At 43.6% G+C, this 25,877-nt stretch overlaps 1 protein-coding gene across 1 annotated transcript; it reads right to left on the bottom strand.

The window, feature by feature from the left end:
- Nucleotides 1-213: 213 nt before the first annotated feature.
- On the bottom strand, nt 214-25,877 carry LOC111074803 (protein TIS11). Its single transcript, XM_041591994.1, is given in 5 exon segments — nt 214-2,399; nt 2,401-2,566; nt 2,664-3,046; nt 24,105-24,516; nt 25,740-25,877. Coding segments are annotated over 4 exon segments (1,419 nt in total). The 5' UTR covers nt 24,186-24,516; nt 25,740-25,877; the 3' UTR covers nt 214-1,610.

Here is a 25,877-nt window from a genome sequence, read left to right as displayed (position 1 = left end):
GAGGTCTCGTATAAATAGGGGCTGCCCTTCTCTTATCGCGTAACACTAACAATTATAATTATATAACTGCACCCAAAATAAGAAATCAAGAAAAAAATATATAAAATAAATTAAGTTAAATAAAAATATATAATAAACAAAATGATTCTTTCTGAATATACCATATAAAAAAACATAAAATTATCAATGGTCAAAATATATATGTGTGTGTTGTGTTGTGTGAGTGTGTGTGTGTGTCCGTGTTCTGTGTGTAAGTGTATGTGTGTTTGTGTGTATAAATCTGTTGTATGTGTGAGCGGGTTGGTTTCATAAATTATTAACATTAATCGCATATAAAATATCTGGTATGTATATTTATGTGAAAATAAATTATGTGTGTCTAAAAAATCAGCATTTCCGTTCGCGTCACAAAAATTTATCAATAAGATATCATTAACATGAATCGAATCGAATCGAGAGTAGTGTTCGTTCGATATCGATAGTCTTTTGATGAACAATCGACAGGTTTCTGTTCGGTTCTGTTCTTGTTTGTCTTTTCTTTTAATTGTGATTGTGATTGGGGTTGGGTCTTTTCGTTTTTGTTTTTGTTTTGCTTTGTTTTTTTGTTTTGTTTTGTTGCATTGCAGTGGACTGCAAGAGGTATATCATCGATAATAGCGATAGCCAGTGGATTGGCATTGGCGTTATCGTTATATCATTATCGTAATCATTATCGTAGTCTCGTAAATGTAAGTATTGTATAATTTATATAAAGTTTATCAAGAAATATCAACTCATATCGCATATGTACACAACGTTGCTACTACATAATTTAGCAGGATAATAAATTAAAGAACCTTATCGGCTCTCGACGATCCGTTTTGGATTGGATTGGAAGACAACGTTACGGTCCAACGTTAAATATCGAATATATAAATATATATATATATATATATATACATGTATATGCACATGCGTGTACATATATATTTGAATATATATGTTTTGGATTTTCGTTACATTAATCGGATCGATTGATAATCGATTCTCAAATACGATCGATCGCATATAAAAACTAGTCAAATTGTTTGCATAAATATTAAACAAGAGCAATTTGGAAATTGCCTGGGTTCTAATGGGTGTGTGCGGTAAGGTCCCCGCGAATAGGTCCTATAAATGCAAGACCCAAGGATCTGTATACAGTCGCGTGCATGTATACAAATGTTTGTGTGCTCTAAGATCAGATTTCGTTTCAATTGTCTTTGTTTTCTTTTGTTTTGTGGTGTGTTTTTGAGCAACACTCTGCAGCTCTTTGTGCTGCAGTTGCAAGAAGAGTACATTGCTGTGCTGTTCGTTGGTCAAGATCATCGTTGTTGCTTGATTGTTTGGATTAGGAATTAGGTTAGGGGGAATTTTTAAGTCCTGGTGGATAGGTGGCTGCGAAGTTTATCCCGGGCAATCAGGGAGCAGCCAGGGGATCAAGTCTACAATGGTTCGGAGTAGTCGTTGTTGAGATTTTGTCAAGGTTGCTGTTGGTGACTGATTGAATGATTAGATGGATGCGGGACAGTGTTGTTGGATGATTGTTTTTTGGGGCGAGGGTGAGTGTAGGCACTTGGTGCTGGTGCTGCTTAGGGCAGCAGGATGGACTGCAGCTTCTGCTGGTATTCCTCCACGGCGGAGCTCAGTCGGTTGAAGACGGGCAGACGCGGCATCTCCTCCTGCTGCATCGGCGTGCTCATGCTCTTTTGCAGCACCTGCTTGGCCTGTCCTCCCATTCCGCTTCCGCTGCCACTTCCGCTGCCGCCGCTCATGCTGCTGCTGCTGCTGCTGCTCGGGGTGCTGGGCTCGTACGGTGGTGGTGTTTGCACCGGCGAGATGGGCACATTGGGGCTTTCTGGCGGCGTGGCCGGTCCCATGGCCATGGCCATGCCCAGACCCAGTCCCAGGCCCGAGGAAGAGGATGTGGATGAGGCGGAGCTGCCGCCGCCGGTGCCGTGCTTGCCGCCAGAGGAGCCAACGGCCATGCAGAGGTAGCCGCCGTGCTGCAGCGGCATGGCATCGTGAAAGGGGAAGCTCGTCAGCGAGTTGGTCGGGCTGAGCGACAGCGACCCGGTGGGCGACTCCCGGTCCGAGCCGGTGCTCATGCTCAGCGGCGGGCTCAGCGGCATGAAGAATGGGCTCTGGCTGATGCTGATGCTCTGACTGATGCTCGTCTGGCTTCCGAGCTGTGATGGCTTCTGGAAGCCCTGCTGCTGCTGCTGCTGCTGCTGCTGCGGCTGCTGCTGTTGTTGTCCCTGTCCCTGTCCTTGCTGCTGCTGTTGCTGTTGCTGCTGCTGTCCCGACTTAGCCGCCTGGGCTGCGGCCTGCTGCTGGGCGCGGGCCTCGTCTGCGTTGTGCACAAAGTGGCAGCGCGGCCCAGTAGGGGCAGAATCCGACGCTATGGAATGTGCGACAGTACTCCGTCTTGTACTTGGGATGGCGCTGCAGGTTGCGCAGCTCGTGGAAGCCGTGCGCGAACTGGCACTTCTCTCCGTACTTGCACTCGCCGGCCTCCTCGAACGGGCGGCAGAGCTCCGTCTTGTAGCTGTAGCAAACGGAATAAATAAGTCATAAGTCTGGCGTCGAATGAAAGCTCTGCATCTGCATTAAGGATTTTGAATCTGGGTTTTTGGGGCACTCACCGAGATATGTTCATGGGCTGCTGGGGCAGCGGCTCGGACTGTGTGCGCTCGAGCTTGCGGTGCAGATTCATGTTCCCCAGATTCTCAATGATCGTCACCAGGGAGGCAACACCCTGCGGCTGCTGCTGCTGCTGTTGATGCTGCTGTTGTTGTTGTTGGATCTGTTGCTGTTGCATCTGCTGCTGCTGCTGGTGCAAAGGGTGGCGCTGTTGAGCCGGCTGTGAGATGGTGCGTGTGAGGGCACCATGGAGGCGGTGCTGCTGTGACTGTGACTGCTCCATGTTGATATCCAGGACGAGCTGATCCGCGGTCTGCTGCTGAAGCTGAAGCTGCTGCTGCTGCTGTTGCTGGTGCTGCTGCGGCTGGTGATGATCGCTGGCCACCTGCGAATGGGAGAGATACGTTGAAATCAATTGCCATTGCTGCTTTTTGGGGGGATACGTAACGCGAATGTTTCGCAAAAAAAAAAAAAAATAAACCAAAAAGAAAAAAAAACTCAAAAGGGATGGGATGGTAAAGACAGCGCGAAAGAGGGCGAGCAGCAAAGACACGGCTTAAATGGTGTTGGATACTTTTACTTTTAACTTGACCTATAAGCAAAAGCCCAACCACACACACAGACACACACACACAGGCATTGGTCTAGCGGCAGCGGCAGCGACTGCAGCAGCAGCAGCAGCGCTATTTTTGGTAAGCAGCGACTGAGGCTGAGGCAGCGACTGAGCCACACTTGCAGCGTGTGGTGGATATTGCAAAAGTCACAAATGCTTATAATTTTCCAGACATTAACCAACCGCACACACACACACACACACACACACACACACACACAGACACACCAATACTCTGCCAAAGGGAAGTCGGATGCGGGGGGCGAAGCTCTCCCTATTACAGCGACCGGCTTCCGATTCGCAAAATGGAGAAGGATCTTTATCGTTGGCCTTTTGGCACTTACTTGAAAATTTAATTCTCTTTATCCTGAACTGTTTTCGGTTTGGACTTGACTTGATTTTTAATTAGATTTAATGTGAATATCAAACTAAGTTAAACTAAAGTCACCGATTATTTCGATTGATATATGTATGTTACTGATAGTACTGATATGTAACCCTAGGCTGATTCCGGCATCAATCATAGGCATCATATCAGTTCTTTGCTTCAATTACCCAAAGATCTGATCTATCTCAGGTCAGGAATACCCTGTTCGCAAGGGTATCTTATACATAGGTACATTACATTACATAAATGGATACAATTAATCATTTGGCGCTGTTTCTTCTTCTCTTTGCAACACTCCATATTCCTTTCCCCCCCAATCCCACACCTAATCGGCAAACACTCCTAACCGCCGCGCGCTCCCTTTGTTTCCACTCTCCAAATCCCATCCACACAGCACTCTACCCACCCCCCCTGCCATACACCCTCTTTTGTGATCGTGTCGTCATCAGTTTCGGTTTTATTTCTTTTTGGGGAACGCCGTATTTCCCGTCTGTCTGCCCGCCCGTCCGTCGCTTGGTTCGTTTTCGTTTCGTGCGATGCTGTAACATGTTATGCAACCAGTTAACACACACACACACACACAGCGCAGCAAAGTACACTCTCTGGCTGAAAGGCAGCACGGCACGGCACGGCAACCCACTCCATGCCATGCCATGCCACTCCAAGCGTGGCCAAAACTACTCTCGCAGCAGCAGCAGCAGCAACAGCAACAGCTGCCAGCCAGCCAAGAGCCAATTACATATGTATGGAGCTCAAGTTCAAGCCAACAACACGAAAAGCCAACTCCCCCCCCGTCCCCGTCACCGTTCCGTTCCGTCCCTCTCACTCTCCCTTTCCCACCCATCAACAGCCAACAGTTGAAGCCGGAGCTAAAAGCCGCAGCAGCATCAGCAGCCTCATACGCAGACGCGCAGCCGAAGCTACCAACAATATTTTGGGGGGCCCAACAGCAGCAGCAGCAGCGCCCACCTCATCCTCTCTCTCACTCTCTCTCTGTCTGAGCAGCAAAAACCGGTTGACTGTGGTTGCTCAACAAGTGCGAGAAGAGAGGCGAAAGGCGAACGCATGCGCAACGACAGCCAGCAGCGACAGCAGCAATAGAGTTGCCAGAGTTCCCAGAGTGTCCCAGAGCCAACAGCAGCGGACAAATGTCGTGGAAGCAGGAAAAGAAAAGGGGGTTTCGAAATCTCCAGAGAGATAGATAACAGATTACAGCTGCCTTACCCCACTTGCGGAGCAGCTTATCTCTTCACGGAAGAGCTTTAGTCATTATTTTCAAAAAAAAAAAAAAATAATAATAATAATAATACGATGGGGTGGCATGGGAATGTAAATGAGTATTACATGGTTAAATGTTGCATATTACATATGTATGTATACATAAAACAAAATAAAAATTTATATTCCCATTAAAATAGTTTTTACCACAAGAATCTTTGATGATTTAGCGTAATAAATTATACGCTTTCAAAACCATAATCAGTACAAAACGGTGTACATATATGTACAGTTGTGTTCAATGAAATAGTAGTGCCGCACCCTCACTGCTTTCAAAACTCTTTTTGAGATATTTCTAGTCCTTCAAATTGAACAAGTGATACCTTTACGGAAAGCCTGGAATGTAAGCATTAGAAGCTTGAAGAAACCACGTTACATTTGCATTCCATCTTCTTGTTTTTCATGACTTTAGACAACTACCCATGATATCTGCTGTTCAATGAAATAGTAGTGCTGGGTTAATTTAATTTTAAAAATGAAAAAACAAACAAATTAATTTAAATAAGTCACCACCCTTAAGCTCAATTTGGTTATCAAATAATTTGATGAAAGAAAGTTTTGTACATAGCGGTACTTTTGATTTTGAAGCGTTGAAGAAATCATTGCTCGGTCCAGAAGAGGAGACCTAAGATTTAGACTAAAAACTTAAGGAAGGAGGTATAATGGGATTGAAAACTAAGTTGTATGCACTCTCACTATTGTGTTTAATTAATTAACTATAAGAGTAGACTGAAAATCGATTTTGTATTCGAAAACATATTTATAGAGGATGGTCGGCATGGTCGAGGCAAGACCAGGCCTTCAATATCCTCAAAAATTATGAAAAAAATTTTTTAATCGCTCTATCAGTTATGTGACAGTTTGTAGACGGTTGATTTCACATTATTTGAATTCAAGAAGTCCCAGAAAGCTCCGCGTTTGGGTCTGAGAGTACAAGGGTGCACGACTTCAGTTTGGAAAAACGGATGTGAATTGGCCTGTGTCACAGGGACAAAAATATTTTTTACTGATGATAGTAAAGTTGTATTATTTGGTAAGATAGATTCAAAAGAATATGTTTGGCATTCACAGAAATCCGATTACCACCTAAAATCATGAAAATTAGCATTGGGCATGCTAGGCTGAGCCCTAGGGGACCAGCTCATATGAGCAAGTACTTTCTGGCCTGGCGTTTGGGTAGTATGGTTTTGAGCGAAATTGGGGATGTAGGCATCTTAGAATACATTAAATTCATAATACAGTTAAAAAATTACTGCTAAAATTATATTTTAACCGGATAATGACTTGAACACCCATAAAAGCTCGCTAGGAATTAATTGTTATCGGAAAGATCGACGTTTTGCCATGGCCAACTGTCCAACTGGATATAAATCTCATCGAAATCTTATGGGGAATACCAAATACATTATTGCAACTAAAATCCGTGAACCAGCCCAGTTTTAGCAAGTGGTTCATGGATTATTGGCTCAAACCCTTTTGAAGCGTTGGCAAGAGATTAATGACCCATGTTCGGCTAAGTTCGAAACGACAACCAAATTGATTAAAAACTAAATATTAAAGCTCCATGAAAAACATGAAATATATGTTTTTATTTGAGATTCGTTGTTTTTTTCAATGTTCTAAAACACTACTATTTCATTGAACAGCAAATTTCATGGGTATTCGGCTTATGTCATGTAAACAAGAAAATGGAATTCAAATGTATTGATATTTCGTCGGTTTTTTAATGGTAACAGTCAAGTCTATTTAAAAAGGTATCATTTGTTCAATTTGGATAACTGGAAGTGTCTCAAAAAGAGTTTTGAAAGTGATGAGGTGCGGCACTACTATTTCATTGAACACAACTGTATGTATGTATATTTATTAATTTGCATAATACATACATATGTACATAAAAAATAAATTGAGCTTAGGTTATCTTTAGTCTGATTTTCAGTATCAATGGAAAAACAAAAAAATTCGATTTGAAATTAATTCATTTGCCTGCGCGGTTAATTATTTGGATTCAGCCAGCAGTCGTAACAGAATAAACGAACTGAACAGAAATTTAGCTCTTTTTTTGTTGTTGTCTGCGCTGACTGCTTTTGGCTCTATCTTTTCACAAATTCGTGTCTAAATTTGTATTTCAATTTCCATTTTTCGTATTTCAATTTCGATTCCAATTTCATTTAATTTCAATTTCCTGCATTACATTTTGTGACCTTGAAAAGTAGTAAAAGGATAAAGAATTTCTACTAAATTAAAACCACACTTAACTACAGTGACACATATGTATGTAGCTACATCTCTGCCATAAATTATGCGATAATCACAGCTGTTATGTCTCTCAACCACCTGGCAACCCTGTACAGCTGTGCGGCTGTGTAACTCTGCGCAGATCGCTAGCACAGGCAGAGGACAGGGCAGAGGGCAGAGGCAATGGCAACAAGTTTTAGCAAACCTTTTACGACTGCTTTGACCAACTTTGATGCTTACGGCATCGCAGCGACTGCGACTGAGACTGCGGATACGCTGACTCCTGCTGCTGCTGCTGCTGCTGCTGCTGCCGCTGCCACTGCCACTACTGCTGCTGCTTAAGCTTTAGCATGCATAAAGTACCACAAATAGTGGGCAGAGGAGGTGAAGTGTGGAGGGTGGAGGGGGGCTGGCTGGGCTGTTCGTTGTGGTACGATGTGTCTCTCGAAACGCTTAAACGTGTTCGAAAACAACTTTAAGTTGGCGAACGCCACAATCTCGCTCGCTTGCTCATTCCCTCTCTCCGCTCCCTACTGTGACTGGATTTTGGTTTCCGTACGTGTGTGTGTGTGTGTGTGTGTGAAAACAAGATTAAGACAGGAGTGTACCATGGAGCATGGAGCGGGTACTACTCTAGTCGAGAGAAGAGAGAGGAGCAGGTAAAAGCAAGCAACCGAGCGAGTGGAAGAGGGAGAGGCGAAGCGGTAACAGCTAGAGCTAGATAAGAGCGGATTAGAGTCGGGTTTTGGGATACCCTTCATCCAGGCTGGAATGGGCTATGCGGATTTCCAAGATTACAAATCTGTATTTGTGTGGAATATTAAACTAAAACACATTCGAGTTTTGATAATTGAACATGGGATTCGGATGCGAGAAGCCATCGGCACAAGAAATTGGCACAGAGAAGGGCATAAAAAGTTTCGATGTCAACATTCTTGATTTTGTTCTTTGTTTTTGTGTTCTTCTCGTTTTGCTTTTGCTTTTTTTTTTGCGCTGTGTGTGTGTGTGATCATCTCTTTCGCTCTCCTTCTCCGCTACCCATCTGTGTCACCGTTTTAAGCTCAGTTCTTCGCTTCTTCTCATCGCTCTCTCCCTCTCTCATCTAGGTGAGAATTTCCCTTTCATTTGAAAATGAAAATAAGTTTACTTTTCCTTCCAGTCATGCTCTTGCTCTTGCGCTTTGCCGTTTTCTTTGGCTCTGGTTGCGGTCACTTTTCTTGGCTTGGCTTGTTTTGTTTTTGTTGTTTCCTCCTCCTCTTCCTCATTATCTCTTATGATTTTTCACATGCTTTTTGCTTTCAGTTCTTCTTGATCTGTTTTCTGTTGCTATTTCTTCCCTGCTCCTCTTTAGTTTTGGCTTCGTTTTGCTCTGCTTTACATATGGGTTTCCTTACAACAATTCTTCGACTAATTTGCCTTTCTATTTCCTTTTTTTTCTACTTGGGGCTACTCTACTTTTCTTTTGTCTACGTATTCTTCCTAGTTCAAGCAGAGATTCCAGAGCTGTTCTACTAGCTCTTCCCTTCCAGAGAGAGATCTAGATGAAAGTATGACCTAGCGATCTTCGTCTTCCTTTTTTTCGGAAGTGACGGGAATGATCTTCCCTGTTCCACTGATCCCCCACACTCTAAGAGAGCGGGAGAGAGTGAGCCAAAGCCACCTTGGGGGCTTTTGCAAGCTTTTGTGTTTTTTTGTTGTTTGTTTTTTATTTATTTTTTTATTAACGTTGAAGTTCCGGTTCGAAGACCATTGAATCTATATCCATAAGACAGTTGGCTGCTGGTGTATATTTGGATATGCCATATATTGGGGGTGGGGGTATTTAACATACAAATTGGATCTTATATACATACACACACACACATATACCATCATATTTATATGTATATATGTATGTATCTTGTGTACATAAACAATATACATTGTCTGTTGTTTTTTATGTACAACTTTTTTGATTGGGGGACCTGGGGCCTGGCTTTTGGCTGAGGCTGAGACAGGGAGGGAGACGGAGACTGGGGCTCCGGCTGTTAGGTAAGATTTTGTGGTGATTGTTGTTGGTGGTGTGTTTTTTTCCGCTTACTTTTTTGTGTCTCATAAACACGTTAACACACACACACACTCGCACACAGGCTGCTTGCTCTCTGTTGATGTGTGTATGCGTGAGATGCTGAAGACCTGCTGCTGCTGCTAACTGGTTTTTATTTTTTAAAAGCTACACCAGCAGCAGCAACAACAAAAACAACAACAGCAGCAGAAACTACACCAACAACTACTACACGATGACGATAACAAACGACGACGAGACGACGACGCAATATCCATAACCTCGATGAGCTAACACCAATACAAAGACAACACCATAACCACACACACACACTAACACACACACACAAAGAAAAAGACAGGGCAGATCTCTGGCGCTGCCTCTGCCGCTGTTCGCCGCTGTCGACGTCAATATGCGAATTGAAAATGAATACAAAATTATTATTGAGTGTTATTTTTAATGCCTTGCGACAACAACAACAGCAACAACCTGCAAAAAATAAACAGGTAAGAGAGGAACAGCAGCAGCAAGCAGAAGGGTGTGGGGGGCGACAGAGAGTAGAATTGGTAGAGCGAGGAGTGGAGGAATACAGTGAGTGTAGAAGGAGATGAGGGAGTAAAAGGCAACATCCAATGGGGGGATGGGGCGTGTGCCGTTTAGATCTTTCTGTGAACGAAGGAGCACAGCAGCAGCAGAAGCAGCAAACACAAAACACACAAAACACCAAAAGCAAATAAATATAAATATACATACATATATGACAGATTAATAAACAGAAATATATGCATATATATAGCCCCCAATTTACCATCCAATTTTACACATCAACATCAAAAGGGGGAATTATGGGTTAACCATTTGCCGATTGTAGCAAACAAAAACCCATTCAGCGTATCATTTTCAAGGTATTTAGGTAAGTGTAAAGCTGTTAAAATTACACAGCACACATTTACATACAAACATTTCTAGGGCTCAAAAAATGCGCACAATATTTATTTTTTGTTTGGAATTTGCCAGAATAATATTACTAAGGCTGAAAATTAAAAGGATTACCTTTTATTTAGCAATAAATAAATCTCTAAAGGACATACATTTGCCTTCGCAGATCGTATGCGGAGTGAGAGAGAGAGAGAGAGAGAGGCAGAGAAGCGAGCTAGTATTCTCCAAGCACGTGTGGAGAATCCGGATATAGGCATGAATCTATTACATACATACATACATATACATATGTACAGTTGCGGCAGAAATAATAGCACTGTTTGGTACCACAGTCTTTATTGTTTCAAAGCCTGATCTCTAACCAACATATTTTGCCCTTGACTATAATATCAATTAGGTTTACATGTCTCCTCTCTGATAGAAGTGTGCTTACTCTCAAATTCCTAACGGTTCTTATTACTAAAGGCAATTTTCCAAAAAAGAAGCGAAATAGGACGGCAACAAAAATAGCACTAAAATTGGTTTTTTATAAAAACTTTTACTTTTCCGAGATTTTCGATAGTTTATGATTTTAATTAAATTACAATTCGGTGTCTTAAGCAGATTGTGGCAAGAACTTAACAAAATAAAAGTAGTTTTGGGCCTTAGAAAGCACTTTAGGTTAGAAAAAAGCAACAGGATCAAAACTTTTATTCCAGAAGGAGACACCTATGTTTAGGTGAATCCAATTGTTGGTTGATCATTGAGCATTGATTCGCAATGCTTTAAAACATGCAACCAACAAAAAACACATGGAATAAAAGCCGCGATACCGCCATTTCCGGTCAAACTACTGCTTGATGAGAGCATGAAGGACCCTTATAAATCGTCCACTGAGCTAAAAAAGGATCTTAAAAAATCGCCTCGGATGAGCAAAGTTAGTTCTTGCATACAAGAACATAAATTAAGTGCCAAAAGTCCGAGGAAAAATCCATTTTAGAAAGAAAGCCATGGGTCAAAGTGAGTGCAGTATGCAAATAGCACTGGAGTTATCCCAAAGAAACATCATGTCGTCCGAAGAAAGTCAAATTGTTTTTTTTTTGTGGAAAAGGCTATCAATCTTATGTATGACGACACCTAATGCAGAATAAAAACCCCTGGCTAATATATAAAATCATTAAACACTCAGGGATAAGGCATGCTTTTCGTATTATTGAGGTGGTCCAATACATGGCACAAATAGATGATGGATCAACATGTCTATATTAAAATATTAGAAAACAATGATGCTGCCTTATATGGAATAGGAAATGCCGTTGTTTTGTGGTTGCCATCAGGAAAATGATCCAAAACAGACCAGCAAGGAAGCTCGAAGGTTGTTCGAGATCAGTGCATTTAATGTAATGCATTGGCCTGCTTAGTCGCCAGATAAGAACACCATGAAACATCTTTGTGCTAAGGCTAAAAAATATGTTTCTAATACGAAACCAAGGAACAATATTGATCTTTGGGGTATCAGGCATTATTGGTGGAGCCATATCTCCCAGGAAAGATGCGAAAATGAGGTGAACTTTCATAACTAGACGCTGAGACACTGTGGTTGCTTCCAAAGGCTTTACAACAAACTATTAACCTTTGAATACAACTAAAGTAACCTACTTTAATGAAAAATTTGGAAAGCTTCTTTAAAAGTTGTATTTTTTTTTAATTTTTGGAAATCAGTGCTATTTTTGTTGCCGCCTCAATTCCTGAATAATTCCTTTTCTTTTTGATAATTTTCGTTTGAAGTCTGCAATACAAACTATTGCTTTCGGAAACATTAGATTACATCCTAAAGTATATATAATAGTTCTTAAACCGTTCATTTATACCACTGTTTAAACAAAATCCTTTAATACAGAAAATTGAGTGTCATGGTGCTATTATTTATGCCACAGCTGTATGTATATGCATGTATAAAGTATGTATGAGGGGGCGTAGGGGGAAGAATCCTAACGATTATTATACAAGATGGGATGCTAATCCCCCAGCTAATTCCAGGCTTCGGCTTCCAGTTTGTCAAAGAAGATCGATCGTTGGATAATTGTAATGTTCGGAACGCCTATCTCCCAGCCTGGGTGGCGGGAGGGTGGGCTTCGTGTGTAACATGGCCGCCAGATTTCAGTTCAATCTAAAGTTCAAGGTAAGCCTCAAATTTTCTATGCAAAGTGTGAGATTTCAGTGGTTTGTTGTTTTGATTCGTTTACGTTTCGTTTCGATGTTTTTTTGTTGTTTTGTTTGGTTTTGTTTTGTTGGGTAACAATTTGATTAGCAAGCAGATATTCGAGATCGAGATCGTATCAAAGCTCCCTCCCCACCATACACCACCCCAACCCAACCCAACCCATCGCACAACAGTCCTTTTGAGCAGCCGGACGGACAGACAGACAGCCGGATAGACAGCACAAAGAAAAGGAGGGTAAAGGAGAGTGCATGAAGAAAAGAGAGCAAATAAAAAAACAAGGCCTCGGAATCGATTTTAATTGTCGCAAGGCAAAAAGCCGAGGAATATTTGACTTGGAAATTAGCAGGGGGCCCCACCCCGCTTACCCCGCCACCACTGCATTTCATTACATTGCTCTGTGTACGGGAGAGGAGAGGGAGAGTAGAGTACTGGATTCCCATTCCCCCTTCCCATTATTCCGTTCCCATATTTCCATTCAATTTCAGTCCAGCTGCAGCAGCAGCTCCACCACTCCACCGCGCTCGCCCACTCTCACTCTTCTGATTGATCGACTGCTGGGCTGGGCGACTACATCGCACACCCCCCACCCTGCACCGAGAGGAGTGAGGAGAGCTGCAGCAGACCCATGAATATTTCAAAGCGATCTCAGGCAGGCAATGCGTGGGGGGGGGGGGCACATAGTGGAATGGGGTAAGGCTAGATACTGCATTTCGTTTCACTGCGCTTAGCAAGTATTTCTTATCAGCAATGAAAATGAAACCTTTAAGATCGGAACCATTGTGAGAAAACCAAAACTTCAAGCAAAACTTTGCACATAATAATATTTGGTAGCCAATGCACATTACTTAATCGTATTTAAATTAAATTATGATATCAATATGCAACTCCCAAATAAACACCCAAATAAACGGCCCTCGCGAATCATTTTTAGATTTTTCTGGTTTTGTTTTTAGTTTTTTTTATTTCTCTGCTTTCAAATGGAAGCAAAGGAAAACCCAAAAGCAGCATTTACATAATGTTGCCAAAGGCTGAATTTGGGACATGCGGAGGGAGGGGGGGGGGCTGGACTGGTCTCTGGCCCAAACCCAAAAACTCAAAACTCAAAACCCAAATACACAAATACAAAGCCAATCATTATCGTCGTCGTCGTCGACGATCGCCGTGATCATCATTACGACCGACGAACGCGACTTGGCAATACCTGGGCATGGGCATGGGCATGGGCATTGGGTATGGGCTTGGGCCATCCCATCCATCGATTGGGGTCTAGGTCGAATGGAGCATTTCACATTTTCGTGTCGTTTTCATTGTTCATCCGTTGTTGTTGTTGTTGCTGTTGCTGTCTCTGTTGCTGGTGTCCGCTACCCGCGGTTGGCTGCTCTTTTTTTTGTTTTTGGTAATAATATTTGGTAAGCGACGAAGAAACAACACTGAACCCATAGACAGCGAGAGTGTTGCCCGCGTCAATGCTATAGTGAAGGCGGGGAAGCACGGTTACGGGTGGGGTTGGGGGGAAACGACCGACGGACGCATGCGCAACACGCTAACGCTGCTGGCGTGCCAGTTTCGTTTCGTTTCATTGCCAATCGTCCGTTGTCTCTCTCTCTCTGTCTGTCTGTCTTTTTGTTTCTTGTCTCCCGTCTTGCCTTGTCTTGTGGCTTCCTCTTTCGATTTAGCTGCCTACGAAACCGGCTCGGCTTGGCTCGGCACGGCTCGGGGGGGGGCTGCTTCGCGCACTCACATAACCAACTCACAGACCAAATCACATAATAATAAAACACAATAAAAGAAAACTTCACAACATTAAGCATTAACCAAGCAGCAACAACAACTCTTGGCCTTGCTAAATTCGGAGCACAAGAGCCATAAGAAACATACACAAAAAAAAAAAAAAACAACCAAGAAATAAAAAGGTGCGAGTGTCCGAAATGTTGATACCCTCAGTTGCGCCGATTCAATAGTTGCGCTGCACATGTGTTACAATTTTTTTTCGAAATATATTTTTTTTCATGGGCATTCAATTTTAATGTTAATTTATGTTTCGATGTTTTATTAAAATATTCCACACAAATCTTTACCAAATAATTACAAACTTCCACCCTCTGCAAAAGAAAAAGGGTATTAATCGGAGCACACAAAATCCCCCAGAGACAAAGAGCCCCCAAGTCGAGTTCCAAGTCGAATATTCGAAGGGTTTCATCGATATGTGTGTGTGTGTGTGTGAACACATAAATAAAATATAATAACAATAATTCGTTATTCGTTTCGTTTCTTCTTCTTGTGGATGCTTCTCATCTCCCACTCGCACTCGCAAACACGCTATCTCTGTCGCAATGCCCCGCAAAGTGACGCGCAGTCGCAGTCGCTGCGCCTCTGCCGCTATTCTGCCACTGTTATTGTTGCTTTTGCTTTAACGTTGCGTTTGCGCAGTTTTCGCATTTTGCCCTCGAAATCCAACAAAAGCAACAGCAACAACAACAACAATAAAATAAAACAAAAGGCAAAGGCAAAAAGGCAAACCAAATAAAATGTTGCAATTGCCGTTTTTGTTTTGCTTAAAAGTAAACCACAGCCAAACAAAGGGGATAAACCGAGTGGCAGAGAGGGGGGCAGGGGCGGCAAAGGGCATAGGAGAGATATGATGGCCACAAAAATTACACGAGTTATGTAATCGAAATTGAGCGAATGGGAGCAAAAGAGGAGCAGCAGTGAAGCAGGAAAACAGACAAACAGACAAAGAAAAATAAAACGGAAAGGGGGACGGGACGGGCCACGTTCGAAGCGAAACAATCAGTGGAGAGGGTCAAGGAAAAAGGCAATTATACAAATTTAGAAAGGGGTACGGGTACGCGTACGGGTACATAAGAAAGGTATACATAAATACATATCGAAGCATTCAGTACCTTGTATTTCCTAGGGGAATAAGGGGACAAGCGTGGAACAAGCAAAGCAAAGAGCGTGGAAAGGCGAGCAGAGGTTAAAGAGAAGGAAAAAAAAACAATGACAAACGCTATCGAGAGACAGACAGTTGACAGTGGACTGCAGTGGTGCAATAGCTGGAAGGAAAGACGGGCAGACCCCACTACCCATCTGCTTGAACCCTTTGCCCTTGTCCCAACCTCTGTTCCAGCCCACTCGCTTACACTCTCCCCCACTCTAAATCTACCCCCCACCAGCACAAAAACAAATGCTGTCAGCCACTCCGGCTATCAGTGCGGTCAATCAGTGGCGTCGGGGTGTCAAAACACATCAATCCTTATCGGGGGAATGTGTTCTGGTGAATCGGATCGATCCCTGGTGCATACGTCTACGTCTGCTTAGCAGACAGCCCCCACCCCACCCCTGACAACAGTTCTCCCCTTCCATTCACATTTCGATTGCAGTGATCCCTTGCTAGAGCTCAGCTTGCAGACAGCGAGAGAGTTTGAGTCTCTGAGAGAGACTTCCTTCAGCCACTTGCTCTCGATCTCTCAATCACTTTCTTTATCAGTCAGAACTGTTCTTTGCGCTTATCAATGCGCGACGTCGCCGCCTCTGACCGCCCGCGCTGCCCGACCGGGCACACATTTGTATGGATGTATGTATGTTTGTACATGTGTTGTGTTGTGCCTGCGAGCGAGCACATGGCAGTGCGATCCGATCCAATACGATACGATACGATCCCTCCCCACCCCTCTCTATCAGCAACTCTCCCAACAATAAATCGCACACATGTATGTGCCTTTTCTCCTTCTCTCTCGCCGTGCAAGCAGAGCACGTCGAACAAAATATGAAATGAAATAAAAACAGAAAAACAGAGCAATCGGGCAGTGCATGCTCTTTCTCTCCCATCCCATCACACTCTCTCTCTCTATCGCTTGCTCGACCCCTTGTTGACACACACGCGCGCGCTCTCATAATACAGACGTGACTGTGTGTGTGTGTGTGCTTGTTCTTGTGTTTGTGAGTGATTTAATGTGATAAGAATACTTATTATTGGGTTAGTTAGTTCATATAAAAATAATAATCTTTTGCTGCTGTTCCAGCTCTTTTTGTATGCTGCTGCTGCTGCAGCAGCGGTAAGCTGGGGCAGTGGGCAGAGCTGATAGAGAAATTAGCAAGCGAAGGGAAGGAGAATGCACACACGAATACCAACGCAGACGGCACGCAGGGGGCGGGGAAGGGTAGAGATAGGCGTCCAGGCAAACAGTGCAAGAGAGCTGACAATGGGGGAAGAATCATTGACAAAAGGAGAGTGGGGAAAGACCGTAGATAAAGACAGAACGTCCCCTCCCCCACCGTGCCCGTACCCATTATCCCCTCTCTAAATGGAAGGACTGACGGAGATGGCTTCACAGGTTGTAGCGCTAGCTACCCTATCTCCCCCTCTCCGTCCCTCTCCTTCTATCTACCTGTTTTCCAACGCCAATAAATACATCGACGACCATTTGATTACCAGCTGAAACAAAATAAAGCAAAGACCGAGAAACAACAATACGCAGGGTGGGTTAAATCAGTGTCCAAGTCTTTTTATATCCTTCGTTCATACACACATATGTATGTACCTACATACCTATATGTACATATATATATGTACATATGTGATAAAGTGATGCAGGTTCGAAAACAGTTTTGAAATCTTTCACCGTGTAATGAAGGCCAACACAAACACACACAGCTACAGTTTATTGCTATCCTGATCCTGATCCTGATCAATACACATTGTATATTATCGGAAATTATTCTTCCCTCACTGAATTTGCTAAGAACCGATCATATCCTCTGCTAGGGTATCAAAGAACAAGATTACAAAGTGGTGTGGTAAACAGCCAGCATGCAAGAGAGGGACAGGCATAAGGCAGTCCCAAGCCCAAGAGCCCAGCCTGGCTCGAGCAGAAGGAGGAAGGGAGAATGAATGCCCAAGGAGGAGAGAGGAGATCCAGAAGAGAGCAACATGTTGGGAATGTGTTGAACACGTGGTCTGGCTCGAGTCGGCTAGGCTTGGATGGGATCGGGTTCGGGTTCGGCTCGTTGTCGAAATCGTGAGCAGCAAACCAAATCAACATCAAATGTGGTGCGGGAAGGAGATGGTGGTGGCGAGTTGGGGGAGGGAGGGAGAAGCGATTATAAGATATCGGATCGAATCGGATCGGGGGTTGCTTTGCTTAGAATCACTTTTTTCCCTGTCTCACATGTGTTGCTGGCTACGCTGCTGTTATCTTTGTTGTCCTGTAAAACCAGTTGGCTACAGAGACGAGAGACGACCAATAACAACGGCCGGGCGGTCGGTCGGTCGGACGAACGGGGCAAAACCAGCACAGCAAAAGTAAAACCAAAAGCAAAAGCAACAATCAAAAAGCGACAGTGAATGTGAATGGAAATCTACTACTGCTGGCTCGCTGCGGCTGCTCTGCCAGCGTCTGCGTCAAACCGATAGCCGACTGGCCGATTATATAATAGATTCGATTGAATTTTTGTGGGATTGGGGGAATTGGGACTGGGATTGGTATTGGGATTGGCAGCAGCACCAGCCAGCCCTCCAGACATTGATGCAAGGAATAGGGCGGGCCCGCATGACAAAAAAAAAATGTTTGCGTTCGTTCACCAGCATAACATTATTAACAAAAATTAATAAGCGACGACGACGACGATACACCACCAGAGGAGAACAGTTACAGTTAAAGTTTCAATTTGAAAGCAGTGCAACGAAAAGGGCGAGAGCAAAAGAAGGAAACGAGCCAGTGCCAGTGGCGGATAGCAATATTAAGAGGGTGATGTGATGTACAACACTTATGGCTGGAGAATGACAAGTTTTAGATTTCTGCGAACCTAATGATAATTCAGGTTTTAGCGTTCCCGGGAAATATATTTTTAGTACGACTTGAGGTAAATATCGATTCTAATTCGATCCCCTCTCCCAGCCACAACACAACACAAACACCCCTGCCTAAACAAAACAAAACGAGACCCCACTGCAACAATATGCAAACAGTTCTCTCACACACACACACTGGAGCATTTACACTTAGTACTTAGGGGAATGTCAGTTGAGAAGGGGGAGGGACGGGGACGGCTTGTACTTTGGCACTCAATTGAGCGGCCATTAGCAAAAGGCAAAGGCAGCAACAAAAACTCACATGGAAGACAATTTCAAGATTACAACAGAAACAACAAAAAGCAAGCAGTGACAATAGAATATGAAGTGCCAGAGCAGGCAGGCAGGCAGGCAGGCAATCGTCTTCGCCTCCGTCGCCGTCGCCCGTCCTCCACGATCACATCTTTCACGTTGATCACCCGCTCGCTCCTCCACTCACTCACTCTCTCTCTCTCACTCACACACAGTCTCAGGCTAAACAAGAGTACGATGATGGTGCTCAGGGGGGTAGCGAGCGGGAAGAGCCAGGCCAGTCGTTTGGTTTGTGATGTGGTGTGAGGCAGGGAGCGAGCGAGGGAGGTACGGTACCCATTTGACTGGCTGGTGTGGAGCAGAACGGTGGAGGGGGAGGGAGCCATTCGGCTCTGGTGTGGGAGATAGCAAGCCCAACGACGACGACGACGACAACAACTATGTATGTACATATGTATGTATGTATGCATGTACATCGCACACAAAGGCGAGTGCGAGTGCGACTGCACACACCAGCCGACAGAGGAAAAGAGAGCGAGAGGGACACGGTACAACAATCTCATGCATATGCATGTATGAATGTAAGCATGTAGGTTTGTACATATGCCAGTACAAACGAACGATAACAGACATTAATAATAATAATATTAATAATAATAAGCGCAACGACTGCATTGCACGAAAATAATTTTTTCTTAATTTATCTTTTTGTTAACTTTGCACAAAAAAAAAAAAAAAAATAAATAAAAAACACACGAGTTGTAGAGAAATACGCGAAAAGCTACAAATAATTGAGGAACAATTAAGTTCGAGCTGTCCGTCCAGCCTGGGTCTCCAATGCAATTTATTATGGGAAATATATATGTACATATGTATGTATGTACATATCAATGATGTTTGCTGATCATTTTCAACAAAAATTTCAATCAAACGTTTCCAGAATTTGATCATAAGCCAGCCGCTCTATCTATTCCATCTCTTCTCAATCCTCTTGCTAGGGGCCTGCTGCCAGTCAATCGTTCTTGATACCCTTTGTAGTCAGGACATTATGAGTTTGCCCAGACTTGGGTAAAGTGCATACACGCATGCATAAGTATGTACTATGAATTCTTGATTACTAAAATAGTTTCCATTAAATGTATGTATGTAGATTCGAAATCTTTAACTTATTTGAAATGAGCGACCTTAAGAACAAGGGGTTAGAAAGGGTATCAATGCCTCGACTCTAGAAGCTCCCCATCCTCTTTTTGTCCTCATGATTGGCAGTGCCTCTGCCAGCGCCTGCGTGTGGTGACTGTTCCTGTGGCAGTGTGTGTGTGAGTGCGCGGGCCTGCGCTGCATATTAATCGAGTCGAATCGAATCGAAATGAAATGAAATGACGTTTGCCTCTTGAGGGAGCGATGCAGAGAGGGAGGGAGGATATCGCTGCAACAGGCATTGGGAGCGGAGATTGAAGAGTTGTTTTTGTCTTTGTTTTTTGCCTGCACGGGTACGGGTCGCAGCAGCAAGACCCAGGCAGCGGAAGGGCAATTGTAGGTAGGTAGCGGCCTCGCTCTCTCTCCCCCGCTACTCCGCTATCCTCCTTCTAGTCCACCTCCACTCCACCGATCACCGATGCAGAGGCAGCAGCAGCTCAAGCAATGGCGGCATCGTCGGGACATGTACACACACACACACATGCATACAAACCCGTGGCGGCGGCGGCAGCGTTATCGCCTTGGCAGGAAATGGAATTATATTCGGAAAAAATGTAGTCGCTCGCTCGCTCGTTGTCGTTTGTAAGTGAACCTCTCCTTTCTCCACTCTCCGCTCTCCAGCGGCTCAGCGTGTGTTAGGGAACAGGAGGAGGAGAGGCCAAGTGGAGGGTAGAGTAGATGTGCATACGCTGCATGTGAGGCATGAAACATAATACGACGATTACGCGGCACAACATCAGGATTTTGCTGGTTAAAACCAAAACTAAGCATTTTTAGTTTTCGGGAAAGGCAAGAGAGGCCACAAAAAACAGGTCCCAAGATGCCCCAACTCCATTCGACACTCACACACACATGCATGTCTCTATTTATGTATTTAAAAATGATGTAAATAAAAGTTATGCGAGAAAATATAATTCCAACTATCCTCTCCTCTCCCATTCCAACCTCATCTTCATAAAGATCCACCCGACAAAAATATATGGATTCAGCACGCCGCAATGCGTGGGAAAGCCATGACCAAACACATCCCCCAAGTAGTACTAATAGAACAATCTGCAGCTCCGGGAATCATAAAAATTGAGACAATAGACAAATAGTGATGTCCAATTTGTTTACCTCGGAATTGCTCGGAAAAGTTTTTTTGATGCCCACAATATTTATGGGAATTAAAATAGTCACACGTCCCACCCCACCAATAGAATTTATCAGCAAGTCGGCGAGTCTCTGAAAATTGAGTGGGGCGCATTCAATCGTCTATGTTTTTACAGCAAAATATTACCATGTTTGTAAATTGTTTTTGTTTTCCACTCATCTCTCGAATTTCCCCTTTATCGGTCAATGCACCCACATGATATGTATGGGCATTGTATTTGTTTATCGATCGCTTGAAAAACGAATCAATAAGAGGGAAAATCGTTTAATTCTATAGATATTCCTACCCAATGTTTAGGAGTCTTAGGGAAAATACGGACTAGAGATTTACCTAAAGATTTTTTCGATTTTGATAAGGATATTGGATAGGAGTGGATGTAAGTGGTACCATCACCAGCCAGCATTAATTCGTCTTTGACGATTTAGTCGCCTGTGCGCGCGCTGCAGAAGACGAAACAAAAAAGCAACGATCGCTGCACCAGCAGTTTCTATTGTGTACGTGTGTGTGTGTGTGCGCGCCCCTTTCGCTTTCGGCAGCAAAATTACTGTTGTTGCTTTTAGCTGCTATTGCGGTCTGCCAAAAAAAAAATTAAATAAATAAAAAAACAGAAGCCAACAAGGGAGAGAAAAAATGCTGCGTAATGACGGGCCGATTACACAAAAACAAAAGCAACAAATTAATTTACCATAGCAAAAGCAAACGCAGTCGCGATTGCAATCGCTGTTACTTTTGTCGGCTCCGTCCGATAACACTACCCGACAAAATCGAACTTTTTTTTCCTCAAGGATCCAAACCGACTTTTCTGAGATGGGGATTTACTTTTTATTGGTTTTTTTGGTTTTTTAGTATTTTGTTTTTGATTTTCGCCTAGAGGGTGTATGATTGGCAAGGATACTGGAGGGGTATGTACGCTTTTGGTTAGGGCATTAGGAGCTCATAAAATTATGGAGGAGCTAAAATCGTTACTAAACTTAGGTTTGTTGCCAACTGCCAATCAATCGTTTTCAACCAGCGTAAATCAAAAAAAAAAACTTTACAAAAAAGTCTGCCATAGAAAAAAAAAATATTATCAAATTTTGCCCCAATTGGTTTGTGGGGTTGCTAGTGTAATCGATAACACAATAGGAGGCAGGCAGGCAGCAGCAGGCAAAGTTCGTTAAAAAATCACAGAAAATACAAAAAGTCTTCGCAACTTTATCGGACATCAACCCTCCGCCTTGGCCCTATTCCCGCCTGCTGGTCTTGCCTTTCGCTGTGTTTGTTGTTGTTGTTTTTGCTTGTGTACTCGTAGATGGGCTCTACTTGACCCCCCCGATGGCCCTGCATTTAGTTTACGCAAATTTCCCCAACAGAAACCAAAACAAACTGGAAAACAAAACGGGGCAGGGGAAAAAAGGGTTTCGAAGTCGCAGGCTTGGCCGCCACACAGAATTCAAGCAGATCGGAAAGCTATTAAATTATACTTTGTAGACTTTTCCGATGACCGATACGAACTACTGTTCATATATGTATGTATGTATGAACGATATGTCGATGGCGCTGAACCGTTGTGCTAAATAGCAGTTTGGCAAAAGCGATTTCAGCTTTAGCTTGGAGGCGCTGCTGCTGCACTCCTCGCTCCCCAACCTCAACCCGACAGCCCAACACCATTCACTCCCCTGTCTAATAGTTTGGCTGTCTCTTCCATTCACTCCACTTTTCAATTTCAATCCACTTCCCTCGTACCATCCACTGCGCGACTTCTTCCTTACCCCTCTCGTTACGCTGCCGCGAATCTCGTGTCAATGACAAACTTTGCACGTAACCGTACCGTTCAAGAGTGGGAGGGGAGAGAGAGGCGGAGAGTGGTACAGAGAGGGAGAGGGATACCACAGCAGCAGTCTCTCCTCCGCTTGAAAGCAAAAGCCAAAAGCAACAAAAAAAAATCCAAAAATCACTAAAACACGAAAATCCAAACCCGGAACTGACTTAATCGAATTTGTTGTCGATCACCAGCTGCTGCTGCTGCTCCTCCGACTGCTGCTGACGTCTCAGTCGCAGCAAGCAGCAGCCACTAACTTTCCGCACGCACACACTGGCATTTTAAATTATCATTATAATTTGTTAACGATGCTGCTGCCTAATGACGACAATTGCTACGTTGCGTTGCCATCTCCTTTAAGTTACAGTTACAGCAGATCACCGGATCAGGCGATTGCAAGAGAGAGCGAGAGAGAAGGGCTCAAGGCAAGGTACATTTATATGAAGTTATGGCATTCTCCCTCTCCCCAACAATCCTTCCATTTTACAATTAAAACAATCGGTCAACAAGTGAGTAAAGAGAGCGTGAAACGAAACGGAATCGAATCGTATCGAATCAAAGCCTGTTTGTCTCTGGCACCGTCTGCCAAACCTCACCTTTCTCTGCCACTGGCTCTCTGCTTCGAGTGTCCCAAAGAACTTATCATATTCGCAGGTCCCGTCCCGTCCCCACCCACCAATCAACCCACCAAGCTTCTCCTTATCAGACAATTTATTTAGTTCGTTTTCCAGTTAATGTTGTCGTCGGTGTGGCGTTGTGCATTTTGATGTCGCCATCAAAATTGTGAGTGTTTGCCAACAAAAATAATTATGAATCAGCTGAATATTTCGAATAATAACTCTCACACACCGCGACACACAGACTAGTGGAACGTGTAACGAAACGGAAACGTACGAAATGCGCAAAAAGAATAATCGCCGGTGTTCGCAAATGCTATATGCACTGCCCCCGCCGCTCCCTACAAATCTACCGAAATCAGTTTGGTTGCAATTTTGTATCGTAATCAAATATTCGTACAGTAAAAGTACATAGTATGTACATACATACATACATATATTTGTGGTAAAAACTTGAATGGTTTTTTTTTACTAGGGAATTTGCATTAGGATTAGTGGACATTTCTCTATTTATTGCTTTAAGCTTTAGAGTCTAAAGTGTGTGTAAATCGTTGCAATGATTTATAGCAGTAGGAGAACTTTGTACTCCAATTTGAATCACTCGAAAAACACTTGCACTTGACTCACAGAAAATGTAAAACCAAAAACATTCATCAATTTAAACTGTAATTGTTTTTCAATGGAAATGGACTTGGAAACAGAAGTGAAATTCACGAGTTTTACTTAGCATCACTTTTAAAGATCTTCAAAAAGGGTGAGGAGATTTCCAACTAGAGAAGGGGAAATCGTATGAAAAGAGAAAAAGGTACCATTTCCATTGATATTTCAGGGGGGTGGTGGTATGGGGATTAGATTTGGGTAGGACTTACCGTCTGGAATAAGTCGCCGCATTCAAAGTAATGCGAATTGCCGACTGTTGCTGTCGATTTCTGCACTATTGTGGCAGACATTTTGTTGTTGGGGGCCTGCGCTGCTGCGTCTCCTGCTGTTTATTTGTCCTTGTTGCTATTTCTATAGTTTTGTTGTTTTTTTTTTTTCTCCCAGCCTTCTGATTGAACTATATTTGTTGTTTTCGGACTTGATGATTCGTTTCCACTGGACAAGACGACAAAATTCTCTTTTTCTTTCTTTTGATTGTTACGGTTTTACGGGTGGTGGGGGATTGAATTGCGTTTGAAATTAGATGTTTTTTTTTTTTTATTTTTTGCACTTGAACTATAATTTTATTGTTGCGTTATCTATTTTTCGCGTATTGCATTTTACACACAAAAAAAAAGACAGCTGAAAAGAGGGAGAAGGTGAAGATACGATGGTTAGGAGAGTAATGGAAAGGAATTCGGCAATGGAACGCCGTTACACGTGCAAACGGAACAGCTTGGTTCACAAATGCTCGTGGCTGTGTAGTAGTGTCTCGCTTGCTCTCTCAGCTTACAAATTGGGACTCTCTGCGTGTGTGTGACTCTGTGTGTGTATGTGTGTGTCCTTACGCACATGTGCAAGGCACTTAAACGAAGAAGTATGAGAAGGATAGGCAGAATCAGGATGAGGAGCCAAAAGAAGGAGAGGGACAAAGCAGAGCCAGTGCAAACTGACGTTTCTTTGCCTTTGCTTTGTTCCTTTTATTCTTTTCCCAAAAACAGAAACAGGCCGATTGGGTCCCTCCTGTCCATACGTCCGTCCGTCTGACTGTTCCTGTGTCCACGTGAGTGTGTGTGTGAGTGTGTTGTTTGCTTTGCTTTTATCGTCTTCGTTCTCAAAGCAAGCAAGAGATAAGCTCCCTCCTCGTCCAAGAGCCCCTTCCCTCCTATGCACTCATCGTCTACACGACACCGTAGCGTACCGTACTGTCAGAGCGCAAGTGTGACTCGGGGCTCGGTGTGTGTGAGTGTGTTGGTGAGAGATCTCCAGTGGTGGTTGTTTTAGCTCGTATCACATGTCTGTGTCCGTGTCCGTGTCCTCAGTCTGTGTATGTTGGTAAATTTTTATTTTATTGCTGCGCAAGCAGGCAACAGCAACTGCGGCGTCGACTGTGACTGCGATAGCGACTGCCTATGGGAGACTTTGTTTTTGGATGAGTTACGATTTTGGGTTTTGGTTTTTGGTCTCTTCCTCTCTGTTTGGTCCTCTTCGACCCTTGACAGTGTCCGATTAGGCATCTTCCAATACTACTACTACTACACTACTCTGCTTGGCATCCTTATTCTGTGCTTCCAATTCTTCCCGTCATCGGCATTCTTGGTCTGCTCTTTTCATTTCAGCCTTTTGCATGCATCCTGTCATTTTGCACTCCCACACACTAGTTCAACACCTACCGTTGCAGTCACACAATGCAAAAAAAAAAAGAACAACCAATAGTATTTGCACCGCTTTTTTTAACAACCAAATGGCCCGCGCTCACTTGGACGAGAGTAACATAAAAAAAAAAACGTGGAAAATGCACCAAGTGACACACACACACACACACACAGGCACGGGCACGTTGGTTGGATTTGCCAAAAAATTACTTTGATTGCGGGCGCCGAATGAAGATCCTGGCGGTGGCACACTACTTTGCACTTGGTTTTCCGTTTTCCGGCAAAACAACAGCAGAGACAAGCACAAGCACGTCCGTTGTCAACGACAGTTTTTTAAAATTTGAACGC

The sequence above is a fragment of the Drosophila obscura genome, unplaced genomic scaffold (assembly GCF_018151105.1).
Source record: "Drosophila obscura isolate BZ-5 IFL unplaced genomic scaffold, ASM1815110v1 contig_165, whole genome shotgun sequence".
Taxonomy (NCBI): domain Eukaryota; kingdom Metazoa; phylum Arthropoda; class Insecta; order Diptera; family Drosophilidae; genus Drosophila; species Drosophila obscura.
Note: the sequence above shows the minus strand (reverse complement) of the source record. Positions and strands in the feature narration are given on the sequence as shown.